The 20,959-nt window shown below is 42.1% G+C and overlaps 1 protein-coding gene across 1 annotated transcript in view; it reads left to right on the top strand.

The window, feature by feature from the left end:
• ERCC6 (ERCC excision repair 6, chromatin remodeling factor) overlaps positions 1–20,959 on the top strand; it is a 94,427-nt gene that overhangs the window by 28,269 nt on the left and 45,199 nt on the right. Inside the window, exons 5-6 of the mRNA XM_074999932.1 lie at positions 4,186–4,314; positions 11,534–11,692. Coding sequence (XP_074856033.1) covers positions 4,186–4,314; positions 11,534–11,692 — 288 coding nt within the window. The remainder of the gene's footprint in view (positions 1–4,185; positions 4,315–11,533; positions 11,693–20,959) is intronic.

Here is a 20,959-nt window from a genome sequence, read left to right as displayed (position 1 = left end):
CAGCTTCCAGCGACTTCAACTGGGTGTAGTATCCTGGTGGTTGCTGCTTGATGACTTTCCCCAATGTGCGTGAGAGGGTACTAAATTTCTTCCTGGAGCGGATAAACTTTAATTATTTTAGTGGTGATTCTTACTGGATGAATAAAATTAGAGAATGGGTCCTCCCTGTACAAATTTCTGCCCGGTTTGCCAGCTTGGTCCCCTGGCAGTCAGTATTGAGGCAAGGTAAGGTATTTGTGGCAGTTTGTTTTTGTATTATGACAGCATCTGTGTCTGATTTTTTTTTTTTTCTCGGCAAACTAATTTAATTAACAAATTCCGACCCAAGTCTCCATCATAAGATGTCTTTTCCAACCCCACATTCTGTGATTTGTCAGCATTTATCCAAGTTCACCACTGATTAATCATTAATTTGGGATAATTGACTTGTAGCTCATCTCTATAGTAGGGAACAAAAAAACCCCTTCATGTATTCAGTAGGTATATGGAATGCAGCATTTCCTTGCCCTTTTTGGACAGGGTGGGAGGAAAGTACGTGATAGTGGCTGTCGAAAATACCTAAACCAGTCAGAGTGCCTCTCTCCTGTGTAGATCTAACGGAGCACAGAAAGCCACGTTGTTTATTTTTGAAGTAACACCTGTCTGACTTTTTAAACTTATAATGGGTCAGCCCACTTTAGCTCATGGAATGTGTCCGCATGAGGCAGTTTAGGAGCTTGTTCGTAAATGTTTGTAGCCCACTTCATTTTTAGTTAGGAAACTGTGAGTGTGATGATCTCAGCTTTCATTTCCCCGCACAGTCTCATTTTTGTGCATGTACTTGTTTCTTCTGCATGAATTTTGTTCTTGCAGGTTTATAGCACCTGTACCAGGGAACCAAAGTGCTTAATTAATGGAACTGGCCTCAGTGCAACTGACCAGCATCATGTAGCGCTGTTTAGTTTCACAGTGCAGCCATCTGCTCAGATAATTAATTGATGAATAGGTGGCAGTAGTCATCTATATTGGTGCTCTGCATAGTCAAAGTTTCAGGTTTATTGCTGAGTTCCCTAGGTATTGGGAAGGCGACAGTTTTCAAGTTGGAAAACTGCCCTGAGCAATGTTTTTTGTCCCTTAATTCAGACTGTTTAAATTTCATTTGAGCGTAGTGATTGTTTTCATTCACACAATTGCTATCAGGACTCTCGGATGAAGTCCTGCAGAAAAATAAGACAAAAACCTCACATCACTTGTGAGTGAACCCTTCTGACAAACTGATCAGTCCACAAATGACTTCTCAGTCCTCATCCTCAAAGGAAACCTGCACTACACTTTCAAAATACAAATCAAGGAACTTAAATGCATAACTTTGCTAGATTGTAAATCTCATGGACTGAGCAGAGATGCTTGCCCAACTGCTTTGTCCCCCTCTTCTTTTCCTTCCTGTGGCTGGGAAGACCCAGATGTTAAGATGCATCTGACGAAGCGGGTCTTTGCCCGTGAAAGCTTATGCTCCAAAAAATCTGATAGTCTGTGAAGTGCCACAGGACTTCGCCTTGTCTTCACTTATGCTAAACATTCTCTTCTTCCTCTCCCCTCCAGGACTCCCTCTCAACTCCTCCCTAACCTTTTCCCCCCACCCCCACTCATCGCCCCCTGACTATGCTACCAGGAATATTGGGGCCAGTGACACTGTGACCGTTCCATGCAGGTGTTGGCAGAGCTGAGGCTGAAGGGAAGGGGCAGGGAACTAGCTGGCCCTTCTCGCTGTGCTGCCAGGGATTGGGCTGATTCCTTCTGTCAAGACCATTCTGACCCGACTTCCTGGTGGGAGTTTGTGGGCCAGACTGAAAGGTCTGGTGGGCTGAATACGGCCTGTGGGCTGTAATTGTCCCCCTCAGACTTAAGGGTCTGAAAAAATCCCTACCCCTGAAGGACATAGTTACACCAACCAAACTTCCAGTGCGGACATTGCTGTACTGATGGGAGAGCTTCTTCCGCTTACACAGCTATCACAATTTGGGAGGTGCATTAGCTAAGCTGACAGGAGAAGCTCTCATGTTGGCATAGAATAGTCACCACTACAGCAGCACAGCCGTACATGTCAACAAAGCTCCAAGTTTCCCAGGCTTGAAGAAGAGCTCTGTAGAAGTTTGAGAGCTCGTGTACTGCAACTAACAGAAGTTTGTCCAAAACCTCACCCACACTTACATTTGACATACAATACGCTTTGCAAGTAGTCCTCCATAATAAAGTATAGTAACATGTTTAAGAGAAAAATTGTTTTAGAGCAAAAAAGGAAGAATGATTTTCAGTTTGTAAATATCCTTGATGTTGTTAATATCTTTTTAAACCTTCACCCAGTTGTGAAAATAAGCCCTGTTAATCCATTATCTTGCAGTCATTTTTTTTCTGCTGTTACGGCTTTCTTGTCAACAGAGGGAGCTGGAGATAACTAAAAATTCACGTGTTAATATTCCCATGAGTAAACCCTAAGAGCTCAAATGTTAGCTAGGGGAGAAATTCCACTGTCTGCTCAGCTACAATGTTTATGCACCTCAGAAAGCAGAGAGATAAAGATCTGTTGGGTCCCATCCCCTATGTTGCCAGTTTAGAATTGTTCTAGAGAGTATATTTTCCAGTTTTTTTCTCCACACAAGAACCATGGCATCCAGCCCTTGACTTGGGAGATTGTTCCACAGCATAATAGATCTTACTCTTAAGAAGTTTATCCTCGTATTCAGCCTAAATTTACTGTAGTACATTTTCATCCTTTTGCTACTATTTGCAATCTTTTGAACTGTCCTAAATAATTCATCTCTCTCCGAGTTCGCTAACTCTTCTCAAATGCAGGTCGGCTGCTGTTATATCCTCCTCCTCTCTGTAAGTCATTCTTTAGCCTGACATATTTGATAATTTAAACATACCCCTTCACCTCACAATAGGTTTTTGCAATAAGGTGCATAGTCTCCTGTGCGATATCTGATGAAAAGAGGCAGGGGAGTATTTGCATGTTTCAGAGGGGAAAAAACTACAGATTTGCTGGGGGCGGTGGGGGTAGGATGGCAGAATTTCGGCATGTGCAGCTGTTTCTGCTAACCAGTTGTTTTTTTTTTTACAGTGATGAGGAAATACTCATCTTATTATTTGATCCTATACAGTATGTGGCAACCTTTTATTTTCTGAGCTATTAATGACTGCTTTTCTGTCATGCCTCCAGAGCAGCATCGTGATAGCACCTTTTCCCATCCGTCCCATAGCTATACCACCTGTGTGAAAATTCTTTCAGTGTGTGCATGTTTAGCACAAGTAGATCTAAACAGCCCTTGGATGGGAGACTTCTGAGGAAAACCTAAATGCTGGCTGAAGTGATGGCGTTAACTACTTTTTTACTCTTATCAATACTGAATCAGTTTCTCTGAGCTTGGGGATTGGGAACATTCTGCTATGGGAAGTTCATATTTTGAATAAGACAAAAGTTCAGGGTGCTGATTACTTTGGATATTAAAGCTATTTCTCACTTTTCTTAAGAGAAGTGAGAACCACAGTGACTTCTAGTTCTAGCTTGGATTATTACGCTGCATTCCTGAAATCTCTCTCTAATTTCAAAAACTATGATAGTTTCCTGCTTTCAGTTATAAGTGTTTGAACAGCGAAAGGGTGGGGTTGTCCCCCAAACACATCTGTGTTCTGCTGAAGTTATTCCTGTGAATAGCATAGAAGGCGACATGAGCTTTTTCTGGTTAAAGGAAGCTACAAAGGCTCCTAAATTGTTCAAACTCTTCTGAAAATTTCACTCTCTAGAGTGCAGTTCACTCTACATGGATGGCGTGGAGCTAAAAATCTTAGAAGAGTTTAATTTAAACATTGCAGTAACACTGAAGAACATAATCAAGTGCACATACACAAGCAGACAATTAAGATGTCTGCATTCAGCTTTTCATATTTTCTACTTTTGTGTGCTTAGCCGTGTAATCTTAACATTTTCTTAGATGGATTGTTGTTGAATTCTGTAAAGAGATTTTATAATGTAGCTTTTGTGTCGTGTCTTTCACATAGACTGAAAGACAGAAAACACAAAAGAGCAATGTATTTCCATTTTCTAATGCTTATCTTGAGTTTTCCACTTACTTCATAGATCAGTATAATTTCATATTGCATTTTGTAACCACAATAATTGAACAGTAAATCTTAATGTCATGATAGGAGATGGCAGAAACAACGATTGAAGGACAAAGAGAAACGTCGGATGGCAGAGGAAGATTCTGATGAAAGCGATGCTGAATTTGATGAGGGTTTCAGAGTACCAGGATTTCTCTTCAGAAAGCTTTTTAAGTAAGTATCATATGCTTTTCAAACATTGAATAGACTGCTTATGCAAATAGTTATCAGCTTTCATTTCCAAGAACCCTATCCTGTATTCAGATGAGTAATCCCTGTTGCTTCTGTTAAAACATACATGGATACTAAATGATTAGTTGATTTTATAAATATATATATATATATATATATATAAATAAAAATGTGCATATACACACACACACACACATACGTATTCCCACTAGTCACTTAATCTAGATGTAGAAAGTGTTTCCCAAACTGAAAACATTTGCATACCCCTCTTGGGACTTTGACCTTATCGGCGTACCCTGTCTCCCAGTGTTGTCCAAGTGCTTATCTCTTGATTTTCAGTAATTTACTTTCTGCCGTGTGCCCCTTGACATCCTTTTGCGCACCGTGCTTTGGGAAACGCTATTGTACAAGAAAGATTTAAGAACTGCTTTTCATTGTAAGAAACATTCTCTTCTTGGCAGTGTTGTTTCTTAACTGAAGAGTGGAGTGGAAGGAAACTCGAGTGTTCTGGGGCTACAGCTGCTTTACTTGTGATGCATAAAAATTTGGAAAATGTGCACTCACGTGAGAGTTAGGTACTTGGCAAAAACTGGGGGCAAGTCTTATTTTGAGAACTATTTTATGACCCATGTCATCTTTAACTGAGACTGGACAAAATGCTCAGACACGTTGAGGTTGCAGTGTTGTACCGTATGTGGGATGTAGAACTGCTGCAGGATTAATAGTACCCTCTGTACAATAAAACATTTTGTCCAGTCTGATTTTAAATAACCGGAAAGGAGATGACTCTCCATCTTTCATTTCTGTGGTACCCCGATGTTGAATGTAAATGCTGAGAGACGCTTGTAAATCATTCAGACGTAGCTCTTCTCGGTGAGCCAGTTACGAAAGGCATTGCAAATAGAGCTGCTGACACGTCCACTCATTACACGACTTCCATGAAATATTGATTTGAACGTAGCTATTGGTGTTCCACATAGTAAGAAGACCATTTCGACTCTGGAAAGGTTAACCTTAAATCCAAGCACAGTAAAAGCTTTGTTATCTGGCACGTTGGGGAGCTGAGTGATGCCAGTTAAGCATAACTCTTAATGAAATATTCTGGTAAACTATCAATGGAATACCAGTTTTCCAAGAATTAGAATACAATATAATGAATAAATGATAAAATAATGTACAGGTCGTCACCAGTCAAGTAGAAGTACTGCTCTGCAAAATAGGTGACCTTCTGAAGCACTTAGGTAGTGACATAAGTTAACCTATGGTGTAAAAGACTTTACCTGTTTACACCTATCACTGTTTACAGCACATGGCATATACCTGGATTACTAAAAATACACTTAACACTAAAACTGTTGAACATAATTTGGTCTTTGGTGATCCAGGAGGCACTTAAAGATCTTGCAGTGACTCATGGCTATTGTTATTAACAATCAGTTTTCACTGTAGGGCTACATCTACACTTGCATTTCTGTTTAGAAAGAGGAATGCAAGTGTAGATGTAGGCTAGCTGCAGACATTGTAGGAGAGTGGGCTGTGACTCAGTCATGGCCCTCTGACATACCCTGGAAGCTGCTTTTTTAAAAAATCCCTGATCTCAGCTTGCTTACTGCTTCTGCTCCTTTTGTGTAAAAGTAGAGTGCAGAACATGCAATTTCATAACTCCTGCAGAGTGTACTAGTCCCAGTTATTAGACTGAAGATTTGTAGCAGGAGATATAAGAAATGCAAGTTCATTCAGCTTTCCAGTGGTAAAGTGCTGGATAACGCAGTTTTTACTGTAATTAGTTCTATAGATAACTGTGGTTTGTAATAGATGATGTATGGTATACATTTAATCAGGAATACCTAGTTTTATAACCTTAAATTACTACTTTTGTCCCAGTTTCTCAGAATTACAGTGCCAGCTCTGAAAGAGTAGTTGGACAAATATCTGGTTGGCAAGACCCTAATCAGCCAGTGTATCATCTCCAATGTTTATCGAAAGATTAGACAAAAAAAGTCTGTAACCAAGTCAACTGAGACAGACAACTAAAAATTAATCGTAGGGATATAAGCCTTGCTGATGAAGGGTATCCCTGCAAGCATGAGTCAGTGGGCAAAACTTCCTAAGTGGTTAAAAAGATCAATCGGATTGAATGATTTGTCTGACTTGTAAGTTAAATGTTCAAGTCTCCAGTGTATGAAGGGTTTCAGTCAATAGGCATTAAACTTTGAGTTCTAACCAAATTTGAGTACAAAGATGGCTAAATATTGACCTAAGGAAGTCTACAGTAGTAAATTCTACATGGTGCTGTTTGCCACCATTTAATGGAACACAAAACACATTTACTCCCATTGCTAGAAATATCAACTCCAACTTTTTCAGTAAACTGTTTAAACAATATGTTTCTTCCCCATATAAGCCTGTCTGCTCGCAAGAACATGTAGTTAGATGAAGTGTGATCCTGCCGCCTCATACAGTGATGAAATCAGGTTTTAGGAATGCTAGATGAACAAATTTAAAAAAAAAAAAAAAAACTGAGCAGAATTGATTTTTAATAATGGCTGAGATTTTTGGCATGGGTATTTTTATTAAGTCATGGACAGGACATGGGCGGAGTGTGTTGTGAAGGCCATGATTTCAACAGGGTTCAGAAAAGAGCTAGGTAAACTCATAGGGGATAGCAACAAGAAGTCCTGTGTCACCTTACAGACTAACAGATATTTTGAAGCATAAGCTTTCGTGGGCAAAGGAACACAGCTACCTCTCTGATACTTGTCATCATGGAGGATAGGTCCATCAATGGCCACTAGCCAGGATGAGCAAGGGTGGTGTCCCCAGTCTCTCTTTGTCAGAAGCTGGGAATGGGTAACAGGGTCACTTGATGATTACCTGGTCGGTTCATTTCCTGTGGAGCACCTGGCATTGGCCATTGTCGAAAGACAGGATCCTGGGCTAGATGGACTTTGGTCTGACCCAGTATGGCTGTTCTTCTGTTAATAAACAAAACTGTGTACATAAGTGCAAGGCCAGCATTACGGAGTAGCGAGAAGGGCAATTGCCCAAGGTCCCATTCTACTGGGAACCCCGTGAAGCTATATTGTGGGTATTGGAGCAACAGCGCAAGTCCTGCACAGCAGGCTTCTGGCTTTGACTGAAGCCTGAGTCCTGCTGTTTGGGTCTGAACTAGGGATTTTGGGGAAGTTGTGACGCTTTCTGTAAAATCACAGCATCCGTGTTTGATTCGTGGACTTAACTGAAAGTCATCTGATGCAGTATACTGACCTTTTGAGGCCCTCTGCTGGAAGCCTTATGATCCTACCGTACCCTGCCCCTGAAAAGGTGGTGTGAAAGTGTGTCCTCAAGATATGCCTAGAAAGGCTGTGGAGAAGCAGCCAATCAGAGCGCAGCAGGCTCAGTTAAAAGGAACAGCAGGGCCTGCCTCCTGAGCAGATCACTTCTTGGCTGGGACCAGAAATTAGAGGAAGTCCTGGGAAGTGGAGAGTCTCTGGATGAGGAGTTTTGCCCGAGGACCTGCCCGAGCAGGGGTTGTCTGGAAAAAACTCTGCACGTGAGAGGCTTGGAGAGACCTTGTGCAGACAGGGAACAGGGCAGAGAGAAGAGAAGGAGTTTCACCTGAGGTAAGGGGTGAAAGTGATGGGACTGCCCAGTGAAGCAGCTTAGTGAATAGCAGCAGCAACCAAATAAATGAAAGCAGCATATGGGTGCTGTCCCTTGGCTGGGACCCAAGTAGCGGGTAGGCCTGGGTTGCCCCACCAGCCACTGTGGAAATGGCCTCAGCCCCAATAACGGTTAAAGACTCTCTACTAAAAGCCTGAGAAAGGGTCTTAGATTTAAACAGGCCTAGTGATGGGGCTGATGATTCCAGACAGCGCCAATGATTTCTTGAACCTGGCTGTTCTGGTAGGGGACTGCAGTTAAAAAACTGAGCTTGAGAGCTCAGACACCATAGAACTACTAAAGATAAAGAGAGGGCCCTTCAGATGCTCTTTTACAACAGGGCAGGGACAGACTTAAAACTATCCCAGAAGAGCCTGAGAACTAAGCCCAGATAGGGCCATAGATACCAATGAGGGCACAGTGATAGTCTTTGCTGAATCTTGGTCACCCCAGAAAGAATTCGTCCATTTTAGATTATGTGCGACTTAGCTGAAGGGCGTGCCACGGAGGACCCACCTGACAAGGGCAACAGGCAGCATTGTGAAAGTGAATGAGTATGCAGCTGCAGCATCGTGCCGGCTCATGCAAAGTGAGTGTGCCCTATCATAAGCTGTAATTGTGTGTTTACTATGCACCTACCCAAGAGAATTCCTGTCTGTACTGTAAGAAGTATTGTATTGTGATACCCCGTTGCAACCCGGTTTTTCCTCAATGCCATTATAGCATACCTCTGTCTCACCACTGAAGACAAAAGTAAAATGTATCATTGAATCCCTGCTGTAGCTGTGAAATTTCACATCTTTGCTTAATAAGGTTGAAACACAATTCAGTCCTACGTATGCTGGGCAGACCACAGAGTATTTTAACTGGGTTCCCAAAATGTTTTCGTAGTGAAGATGAGAACATAGAAAACTAGTGTGTGGAAAGCTGTCAGGTTATGGAGAATTACAATCATCCTAAACTAATTCAATCTCTCTAGTAACAAAGTATTGTAAAAAAAATGTGAGCATTTGCAAATAGTTAATATTTTTAACATTTCTAAGATCAGGATCATTGAACGCAGTCAGTCTAGAGAACCACCATAATATGCCTGAATCTGAGAAGCTTATGTAGAAAATAAGTCACAAAGAAAAATACTTTGACCTCTGTTTCAGGAACATATTTAACTAAAAACACTCATGTTCCTGATATACAATAACTCCCGATTATGTAACAGAGTAAAAAGAGACAGCACTTTGGGTACAGGCATTTTCTTCTCCGAATAATAGCGTATACATGCGCATACATATAAAGCTTGTGATGGTGTTTTTAGCGTGGACACCTACTGTAATGAAATCGTTAGCAAGACTTATGTTTTGAAACTGGACGTGCTAAACAAGTGCTAATGCTGTGAATCTCTGGCTTGATTATATTATAATGTAGTTTACAAAAACTACATAGGCAAGTCCTGTGAACTTTGAAACCATATTTGGGCCTTTGTGTAGTGGGACTCTTAAAAGATTTAAAATGGCCTGAGTTTTACTGTAATCACAGCACTGATGGTTAGCAGTGTGCCATTGCAGCAGGTTTCTGGGATAGTAGCTGTACATCAGATGCCATGAAGGTAATCCGATAACCTGTCGTGTGTAGAATATAAACCGAGGTCAGAAGATAAAGCACCGATCTAAATACAGGCTTTGACGTTATTGTGAAATGTTTTTCTTTCCTGTCTGCGGAGTGGCTGTGCATGTTCAGGGTGTCATGCAGATTGATAGTTTGCCTCGTTAATGATGAGTAACATTTTAGGTATGCTTGGGAAACAATTGTGATGCTAATTGGTCTTAATCGAAAACTGCTGTTAAGAGCTACTTCTGATCTAGATCTAAAATCAGTGAATGGGGCAAAGGTATTTGACTCTCCAAATCAACATTCTTTGGTAGTGTGTGCATTGCAATACTCCTCCTAAAACGCTGTTCTATCTTATTAAGGTGTCAGAACCATAACATCCTTGCTACTTCTTGGGGTGCGGGGGGTGGGTGGGTGGGAAAGGGGTCCTTAATGCCAAATATACGTACAAATACGGTTCAACAAAGAGTCCTGTGGCACCTTAGAGACTAACAAACGTGTTTAATACTTTAGTTCGGCAGTCATTTTTTCTTTTCTTTTCTTTTCTTTTCTTTTCAAACTTTTTCCTTTTGGAAAAATGTGGTTCCATTCACACTACAAATTTTATGTTGGGGGGGATCCTTTAGTAGTGCTGTGATGTGATACCTCAAGGGATGTTTGTGGCGCTACATGGTTCTTTAATCTTCTCCTGTCTTCTCCAATCCTTTTGTTTCATTCTTACCTCATTTAGCCTTTCATCTAAATACCTGAGGAAAGAACCACATCTTAAGTTTGTGTAATGACGAATAAAACTGCAGTAGTTATTTACAAGGCATTTGTGGACATGTGTCAGTAGGTCAGAGTGTTCCTAAACCATCTTTATTCAAGGAAGGAAAACAGAATTACAAAAGAAAGCAGGAAGTGCTTCTGTGAACTGTCCCCATTCTATCAATAGCTACATTTCCATACTCAACTTCTGCTTTCCTCACCACGCATGTTACATGGGGGAAAGAGAGGAATCGATAAAGTTTGTCTTCCCTTGTATTGCTAATACACAGACTTAAAGGGGAAAATCAACAAGGCAATTGAAGCATCTATCTCATTTAATTTTTCATAATTTTTTCCAGTTTAAACTACCTCTGTTTTAATTCAGTATAAAATGTATTATGACGTACTGTTAGAAAAACCATGTCCCACAATCGGTCTAACCTCACAGTTCTGACCTTCTTGGCTTTTCATTTTATACTGTCTTCTTCTAATCTTTATTTAAAATGGGATGTATTCTATATCACCGTTCATTCTCTTCCCAGGCTTTCACTTTGAATTGTAACTGCACTCGTACCCTCTTCTAGTCACACACTGCTGCATCCCGCTCTCTCAGACAGGTCTTAGTTCTTTGTCTTCCAATTTTTTTTAAACTTTTAGCCTTTTCCTTGTTTAAAAGAGGCTGTGTTCTCTTAAATTAATTTCTGGTTGTACATAAAGTAAACAAGACCTAACTCTTTATCTCTTGTAGTAGAGCATAAAATCTCACCCACCGTCAGTTACAAGCCTAACCTTCCAGTTCAGTCCAAATGGTGTACTTTGCTAAGCTCCTACGTCTTAAAAGTTTCCGATTTCTGAAGGCATAATAAATATTTGGATGGTAGAGCCACTTCCCAAGTTACTTCTAACAATATTTTTAAAAATACATGAAATAAAATAGCCTCTAATTACTGTGTCTATCGGTTTAATTAGAAATGTTTTAGCAATGCATAAAGAATGAATTTGTCACATATAATGTCTAAGTGCATCAAAAATGTATGACCTTGTAAATACAGCACTCATGTAAAACACACATGCAGCATGTTCCTGTAACTAGTATTAGGACCTTGCCAAATGATTAATTCATGAGTACTTTCTGTTATGATCTGTATTATCAAACATTTGCCATGTTTTTTCCTTGTTGTTGTAGGTACCAGCAGACAGGTGTTAGGTGGCTCTGGGAATTGCACTGCCAGCAGGCAGGAGGAATTCTGGGAGATGAGATGGGATTGGGCAAGACCATCCAGATAATTGCCTTCTTGGCAGGTCTGAGCTACAGCAAGATCAGGACTCGTGGTTCAAATTACAGGCAAGTGCTCCTCTGCAGACTGTCAGTCTGTAGAGCTCAATTAATATTTCATCAGATGTATTGCTGGTGGAGGAGGGTCCTGTGAATTATTAATGACATTTCAATTACATTATTCCTTTAATTCTTTTAGTGGGGGACATCAAAGGAAATTTTTTTACGAGACAATGGAGCTGTAGGGCAGGAAAAATTAAACATGTAACACTTTTAATGAATTCCAGGCATTGATGCTTCATTTTGCAGATGAGCCACACTAGATATTTTGGGTCAATACAACATCTAAGGTTAGCTTACACAAATGGATTGTTTACAAACTCAATTACCTTAATATCAATAGTTTACGCAATATGGAATTTTAAATTAGATGTAATACCTTTAGTTCCATTTATTAAATTTTACATTAAAATATTTGTTCTGGCAAGACACCAGGTGAATGCTTTACAGGAAGTAACAAGCAGATGTAGGATGAAAGTCAAAGCTTGCAGGATCTTTAAGACCAGAGCAAATAGACCTAGACCTGTTTTCTTCTGAAAGCGGTTCTATAGGATGACTAGTCTTTCAAATGACACCCCTTGCTTGTTACTCCTTCCACGGACTACTGAGTATTATCTAAAATAGTCATTTGCTCTTATTTGTGGACCAGATTACTAGAAGAAATTTCTTCTGAATCCTGGAGTACCAAGTGTATGCATAATAGTACTAACAGTTTGCAATTTTATAGCACTTTCTATTTTAGAATCTCAAATTACTAAATAGCATTTACTAAGGCTGTGTCTGCACTAGAGGGGGCATGTTAATGAAGCAGTTCAGAATATGCTAATGAGGTGCTGACATGAATACGCAGCACCTCATTAGCATAATGGCAGCCGCGCACAATTCGAAAATGCCGCTGGTGTAGATGGGGGGCCTTTTGAAACAACCCCCCGATTTCAAAAGGCCTTCTCCAAAAACCAAATAGGAAGCAGGGGCTTTCGAAGCCAGGGGGTCCTTTCAAAAGGCTCCCCATCTACATGGGCGGCATGCGTTCCAAAGCGGCACTTTTGAATCACGCACGGGTGCCATTTTGCTAATGAGGTGCTGAGGAGACCTAGCAATGCCTTCCTTCCTGCTTACTCGAGCAATAGATTCTAAGTAGACGAGGGACCACTGTGATCATCTAGCCTGAAGGACAGTGTTACAGAGGAAAGACCCCCAAAATCATTCCTAGAACCAGGTTGCTAAAAAAGCATCCAGTCTTGATTTTAAAAAAGATTGCTGGTGATGAAGAATCCACTGTGTTGCTTAGTAAATAATCATTGACACAATTTACCATCACTGTTAAAAATTACTTTTATTTCCAGTCTGACTGTGTCTGGCTTCAGCTTCCAGCTATTGAATGGTGTTTTGTCTTTCTCTGTTCAGTTGAATTTTGTTCTCCATGAAAGATGCTTATTGACTATGATCAAGTAACTCCTTAACTTTCCCTTTGCCAGCGTGCATAGTTAGACCTCCTTGAGTCAGTCACTATTAGCTGTATTTTCTCATATTTAAATTATTCCTGTGGCTTTCCTCTAAATCTTCTCCAGTTTATTAACATCCTTCTTGAATTGTGGGCTCCAGAACTGGAGACAGTATCCCAGCAGTGGCCATACCAGTACTAACACAGAGATAAAATACCTTCCCTCCTCCTCCTCCTCCTCCTCCTCAGGAGACCCCTGTTTATTCATCCAAGTATTTTGTTAGTCCTTCTGGTGACAGCACAGCATGGGAACGTCATGTTTCGCAGGTTATCCACCATGGCCCATAAATCTTTTTCAGAGTCACCGTGTCCCAGGATAGACTCCCCTGTCCTGTCAGTACGAAGCATGTACTTGGCATGACGGATTTGACAGAGAAAATGTCACGAAAGACCGTAATGTTTCTTGTAAATGTGGCCTCTTCACGAGACACCACAATAGGCTGTGGATGCCCCATGGCTACATTCAGGATAAATTCACCATATTCATGTGACAGGGTCCCTCTGAGATATGCTAATTGGGCAAGTCTAGGGAGACTTTACAGTGCAGAAGGGACTTTCAGCTATCTGATCTTAGTCATGGGAGGGGAAGCCAACAGAGAAGGACACTGCAGTGAGGACATTAGAGGCAAAATGTTCCAAATTGGGTATCTCAGGATATGCCATAACTAGACATTGCTTCATTTTCAGAGGTGCAGAGCAAGCGCAGCTTTCACCGAAGTCAAGATTCAGGAGCCTAAATATAGGTGGCAAGGGTTAGACAGGGTTTGCGATGCAGGTCTCTCGAGGAATCTACACTTTACACAGTTGGCTTGGAGATGTTGTTGAGGTTTTGCAATTGGCCGGAGGAATCTTAGCTGCGTTGAAATCAGTGGGAATTTTGCCATTGACATCCGTGTGACCAGTATTTCACCCCTCGGTATCTCAAGAGGTGCCTCTGATTCAGACTGACAGAATGCTCATGAGACTATGATAGCGGGTGGATGGTGCTTCACATCCTGCGCTAGGAAGCCCTGCACGGTGGAATTGGGAACTGTCCCTAAAGATGCTTCTGTTTGTCACTTATTTGGATAAGGATGGACAGAATTATTGCAGACAGATTGACGCTACTATAAAACACCCTCCAGGACAAAAGGCAGGGGAATTGCACGTCTCTGAACACAAAGTTATTAGTACACTGCATAAGAAATTAGACTCAGAAATTCATTCCTTAGTGGCCATAAATATCTTCCCTTGTCTGTGTACTTGGAACATCACCTATGTCACACTCTCCCTCTGCCTCCCTACTTCCTCTGGTCTATTAGTGAGTGACATAATTAGTTCTTAGTTAGTTATTGCTGATCCCACCACAGTGAGGACATCTGCACACAGTCAGCAGACAGATGCCTTCTTTATGATACCTTGGAGCCTCAGGAAGGTAGCTCTCGAGAGGATCTACATTGAAAAGTTTGCTGTTTCTGAGCAGTTGTCCGAGGGATTCTAGTTGCCCAGATGGTATCTATAGGAAGGGCATATAATTTTAACTGGAAAAGATTTGAGAACTGGCATGGAAAGACCTAGGTGTGGATCATTTCATAGATCTCCCAAAAATGGTTCATCAACCTTCCTTGCCCTTCTTACTCTTGGCTACAGATCCCATCCATCAGAGCATATTTGGCTGCTGTTTCATTTCCTGAATGTAGATAAATCTCTGCTCTCTTTTTCTGTGAAGATTCTGGCAAGACTTCACAAACCCTTTGTTAAAAGAACCCTTGTCTTTCATCTGAGGTGTACTGAGTCCTTAGAACATCCTCCACCTTTGACTTAAAGCACCTCACTGAAGAGTAAGAAAAACTGTCACTAAAGAACCCTGTCTAATGGTCAGCTGCTGACTGAACTTTTTGTTACTTTTCCGCCGAAGGCCTGTTAAGGCATAGCTATATTGACTATGATGTCAAGTATCGGAGGGGTAGCCGTGTTAGTCTGGATCTATCACAGCAACGAAGGGTCCTATGGCACCTTATAGACTAACAGAAAAGTTTTGAGCATGAGCTTTCATGAGCAAAGACTCACTTCATCAGATGCTGGTCATGGAAATCTGCAGGGCCAGGTATAAATAAGCCAGAGCAAGGCTGGGCAGTCTGATGAAGTGAGTCTGTGCTCACGAAAGCTCATGCTCAAAACTTTTCTGTTAGTCTATAAGGTGCCACAGGACCCTTCGTTGCTATTGACTATGATGACATCTGTAGCCAACTTCCTTTCAGCTCACATCATGGAGACCCTACATGGCATTCTCTGCTAAATTTTTTGTTGCAAGAATTGAAGTGTGGCCTACTATGATTGCAGAATTTGGTTCTCTGCTTTTTGGGGCATCAGGTTGTTTTTCAGGATGTCTCCAGTAGTTTATCATTCCTCTTCCTGTTGGAAGTATCCCAATTCTCATTTAAAAAACTAAACTTTTCCTATCACCTCAATGGTATATTTATATAATTTTGTTTATTTGAAAACTGCAGGAACTGTGGGTCCTCCCTGGTATTGCTGCTAAGTTTAATCTTTAGTAGACCCATCACTGGATGTTCTTATTCTCCCTAAGTGGAAAGCTCTGGGTAACTTGTACCTTTTGGAGAGAGAAAAATAACTTGCCAATAATTCTAGGCATCAGATTACACCAAAGCCTCCTCTCTTGGCTGCTTACCTGGGTGTTTTCTCAAGGAGGCTAGTGGTTTCCAGTACCGATGTTAAAATAGCGTATTCCCTTGGCATGGGAATCGCACCTCTAGCGCAAAGTCTGGACAATCTTAGAGGCAGTAGGGTCTGTGGTATCCTTTCAGCTGGAGCACCCGTTGCCTGCCAGTGAAGAGAGTGAGGAAATTTTCAAATCTAGTAATTCACTGGAAGATGGATTCAGGCAGATGCAACAAATGGAAAGGGCATACCCCGTCACACACCCCTCCCTAAAATGCTGAGGTGGGTAAAGGGCCAGTGGCAGAGCCAAAAGGGAAGAGGACCTGCCAGAGCCCTTCCTCCTCCAGTTCCAGCCACGCTGTCTGTCTGGGACCTTACCATATACAGTGCAATGGCTGCTCTCTCCCAGGCAGGTGCTGTGTTGCACTGGACGGCATCCCATGCTGGTATCATGGCTGGAGAGTGCCTGGGAAAGGATAGAGTGTCCTCTAATCCCACTAGGTGCCTCGGGGAAAGGGAGAGCGTGGGGAGCCCTGGCCTGGGAGATGGGAACCAATTATGTGGGGGGGGGGTATGTTCCCTTCCCCCACCCCAAGTGGTATCTCCCTTATGTCACTCCCATTAGTCACCCATGGATTCAGGAGTTATGATAGATCCTTTACAGCCTGCTGAGTACAAGACTTACAGGTCAATAATTTTCCTGCCTCCGCACCTCTGACTTCCTCAGCTAGAATGGATTTGCTGTAAGTGTCCAAAACAATCCATCTTAACTGAAACCAAGCATGAGAAATCAGCTGCTGTGATAATTTTGAGAAAATAGTCTACTGAATATGAATGTTTAAAGTCAAAGTGCCCTTTCAAAACGATAGTGTCTTAATAGCACTGGTTCTAGGACCACTGTTGTTCAACATCTTTACGAATGACCTCGCTGAGGGGATGGATTGCAGCCTCAGCAAATTTGCAGATGACCCTAAGCTAGGGGGACAGGTAGATATGCTGGAGGGCAGGGTTAGGGTCCAGAATGACCTAGATAAGTTGTAGGATTGGGTCGAAAGAAATCTGATGAGGGTCAGCAAGGACAAGTTAAGAATCCTGCACTTGAAATGGAAGAATCCCAAGCATTGTTACAGGCTGGGTGCCAACTGACCATGTAGCAATGCGGCAGAAAAGGACCTGGGGATTACAGTGGATGAGGGCTGTATGTGAATCAGCAGCGTGCCCTTGTAGCCACAAAGCCTAATGGCATATTGGGGTGCATTAGGAAAGGAATTTCCAGCAGCTCTAGAGAAGTTATTATTCTCCTCGATTCAGCACGTCTTAGGCCTCATCTGAAAATACTGCATCCGGTTCTGACTCCCAGCATAGAAAGGATGTGGACGCAGTGGAGTGGATCCAGCAGAGAGCAAAAAAAATTATTGGGGGCTGGAGCACATGACCCATGAGGAGAGGCTGAGGGACTTGGGTTTATTTAGTTTGCAGAAGAGAGGAGTGAGGGGCGATTTGACAGCAGCCTTCAACTTCCTGAAGGGGGGACTTGAAAGACGATGGAGAGAGGCTGTTTTCAGTAGTGATGGATGGCAGAACAAGGAGCTATGGCCTGAAGTTACAGAGGGAGAGGTGTAGGTTGGATATTAGGAACAACTTTGACCAGGAGAGTGGTGAAGCACTGGAATGCGTAACTTAGAGAGCCGGTGGAATCTCCATCCGTAGAGGTTTTTAAGTCCTAGCTTTACAAAGTCCTGACTGGGATCACTTAGTTAGGGTTTTGATACTGGTTCAGGCAGGGGGCTGTACTAGATGACCTCTGAAGGTCCCTTCCAGCCTATGATTCTACGATAAGGTTTTCAGCTGTTATGTGTTTTATATTGACTCAGCATCCAATAGCAACTTTGTCTTGTGTTACAAAATTTGTTTTTTATTCTGCAGTTGAACGAATCAGAGCATGGTAGGATTTCGTTAAATTATAGATGAGCAGTCTAATATCTATTTGAAGTTTACAAAGGGGAATGCCACACTGAGCCTAAAGAAATGGAAACCAGCCCTGAAATTTGGGGCTGGAAATCAGAATCTGCCTGCCCTCAGAAGGGATTCTGTGAGTGCACCAGCCAGTGCTAATAATGAGCAGCACTTTCAAATCAATTAACCATCAATATTCATATCCTGCGATCCATAATGAAAGAGTAAGATATATTGGATTATAACTCTGATCTCTCATTAGTATCATATTGTAGGGGAAAGGCTTCAGAAAAAGAATCTGTGGTATATTAACCCAAGAACTAAATCAATTGTGAATGAAAGTGCCCACAAGAACATAGTATCTCTTGACATTAAAACAGTCACCTTTTGAGCGCCAAAGAGCAAATCAGTCTGCTCATCTCTCCCTCTCTCCTCATTGAAAGCTGTGAGTTCTGATTTGTTTTGTTTTCGTAGTTCTATCTTTTTGTTCGAAAACTGTGTTTAAACTCTCTTTGAAAAGTTGAACTTTTGTGCAGCTTGCTTGGGTTTGGGTAATATCAGGCCTCCAAACTTTGTCCATATTCGTGAATCCAGTGCACAAACTGGAACTGGTTGGTTTAAATGAACCCCCTTTTCACATGAGCTGCAAGGAGGAGTTCACAGATGCAACTCATTGTTTTACATGTTTTTGATCAGAAGCATTTGTTTTACTTTGAAATGAACTGCCCAGGAAGCGTGGGTGGGGCAAACACCTGTGAAGTTAAGCAGATTACAAAACTGACCAAACCACCTGCAAACCGAAACTGACAAGTTGACCCTGATGGAGTTAGTTTGCAGCACTGATGCTGCGCTGTACCTTTTTTTCCTGAGACCATTTTAAATACTACATTAGCAGCTTGAGTCAAGCTGTTGTCTTCAATTGTTATAAGTGCTATTTGAACCTGTTCACAGGGGCTGGCTAAACACCACGTGGTTTTGAAGAAGCTGTTGAGGTACAGGTGGAAAGGGAATCAAGGATGAGCAGTGACTGATCAGGGGTCACGTGGTGGCAGAGCGATAGAAACGTCAGGGAATTCCACCAAGGGTATGGCTGCACTGACAAGGTTCTGTTCTGCGCAGGAAGGTTACGTCACAGCTCGGAGAGCTCTGAAGAGATACTGCTGGTGTGTAGTCCTTGATAGCTGCTTGCACAATAACGTGTTAATGCTTGCATTGCTTGCATCGGCGTTCAGCGAGATGCACTTTTGGCAGCTATCCCAAAAGAGCGTGTCTCCCTCCCCTGCCATTAAATGTTACAGGGAGGCAGAGCAGGTCACAGGGCACCCTGGACTCTGTCCAAATGTCCCATGATGCATTGCTTCTCATCCCAGCAGTCCTTGTGGAGGGGGAGAACTTGTCCTTCTTGGCTTTGAAGGAGAGAACAAGAAGCAATGGGCTTAAACGGCAGCAAAGGAGGTTTAGGTTGGACATTAGGAAAAAGTTCTTAACTGTCAGGATGGTCAAACAGTGGAATAAATTGCCAAGGCAGGTTGTGGGATCTCCATCTCTGGAGATATTTAAGAGCAGGTTAGATAAATGTCTATCAGGGATGGGCTAGACAGTACTTGGCCCTGCCGTGAGGGCAGGGGGCTGGAGTCAATGACCTCTCAAGGTCTCTTCCATTCCTACTATTCTAGTATTCTATGATTGTGCATGCATCCATATTTGGTATAATTTTTCAAGGGTTTGATATTGAACATTCTGCCTCATTGTTCGGCAGTCAGAGATCCTGCACTGCTGACCAATACATCACGAGTGGCAGCGGAGTTATTCCTTGCGCTGCAAAGACTAGAGGTTTCTGACATTGAGGTCGCTGTGCACAGTGTCTGCACCATTGATTGATTGATTGTGGCATTCACAGAGGTGCTGACGGCAGGGATGCCACTTTGGGGCTAGAGTAATTAGCACCGAGTGGTGGGATCACATCGTCATGCACGTCTGGGATGACGAGCAATGGCTGCACAACTTTCAGACAAGGAAAGCTGCTTTCATGGACCTGTGTTCTGCACTCACCCCAGCCCCATGGAGCGAGAACATGCAAGAGAGAGCTGTCACTGGTGAAGAGTGGGGGCAGAGGTAATAGGGGTCAGGTGGCCCCACACTCCATGACAGCAGCAGGGATCTCCCATCCCTCACCCCACATCATGCTCACTGGCAGCTGTGAATCAAAGAACTGAGCGCCAGGGATGTTCTAATCCCAGCTCTGGCATTGACTTTCTCTGTAAATTTTGGCTGATCATGTTGCTTGTCTGCCTCAGGATCCAGACTTCTAAAATGGGGAGCTGATGTTACTTCACCAGGGTGTTGAGGTATCTGCTTGTGAAAGAGCTTGATTATGAAATGTGCTTGTAATTGTGTCGCTTTAACACTATAAAACAGAGCCCCAAAATAGTCAGAACTCTGAAGTATTTTTTGTCCTAAGGTGGTATATTCTTTACTATCCACATAAAGCAAAATGGTAGTGTATGATCAAGTGGGTGGACACTTTTCACAAAGATGACTTTCACATCCGGCCTCTCAGTCCTTGACCTGAAAGAAAACCTTCATAACCCTTCAAAATACAAGTTTGGGAGCTTAACTTCAAAGCAGAGCTTGATACTGTGGGCAGTAGAGATACTTTCTAGTCTCTCCTTATACCAGTCTGTAATCCTCTAACCCTTCTTTGTCCTGCCGAGGTGTTAATTGTGCACTTCATCTTGAATGGTCTCTTGCAACTTGTGTTAACTATGAGCTGAAGAACAGTTCCTTGGAGCTTGTTGCTTTCGTTAATAGAAGTTGGTACAATAAAAGTCCTGCATAAAATAATACACTGGAGAGAATGTAAACCCCCAGGGGTTATTAGCCAGCATGAAGTAACAAAGTTGTTGATAGTTAATAATTTCAGTTCTTTTAAAGAGACAGTGTGCATTGTAAATCTGATTTGTATTTGTACAGTAACCTTTTACCATTTTGTTTGGAGTTTGTCTGTTAATGGATACATTTATCAGTATAAACACACAAACTGTTCAACACTTGTAGCTGTACCCTTTATCCCTTTTGTCATGCATTTAAAAAAAAAGAAAGAAAATGTCAATTTTTGTAGCTGCTATATGCTACATGAACTGTTGAGTGTTTGT

Source organism: Carettochelys insculpta, chromosome 7 (assembly GCF_033958435.1).
Source record: "Carettochelys insculpta isolate YL-2023 chromosome 7, ASM3395843v1, whole genome shotgun sequence".
Taxonomy (NCBI): Eukaryota; Metazoa; Chordata; order Testudines; family Carettochelyidae; genus Carettochelys; species Carettochelys insculpta.
This window is presented reverse-complemented; position numbering and strand designations above follow the sequence as displayed.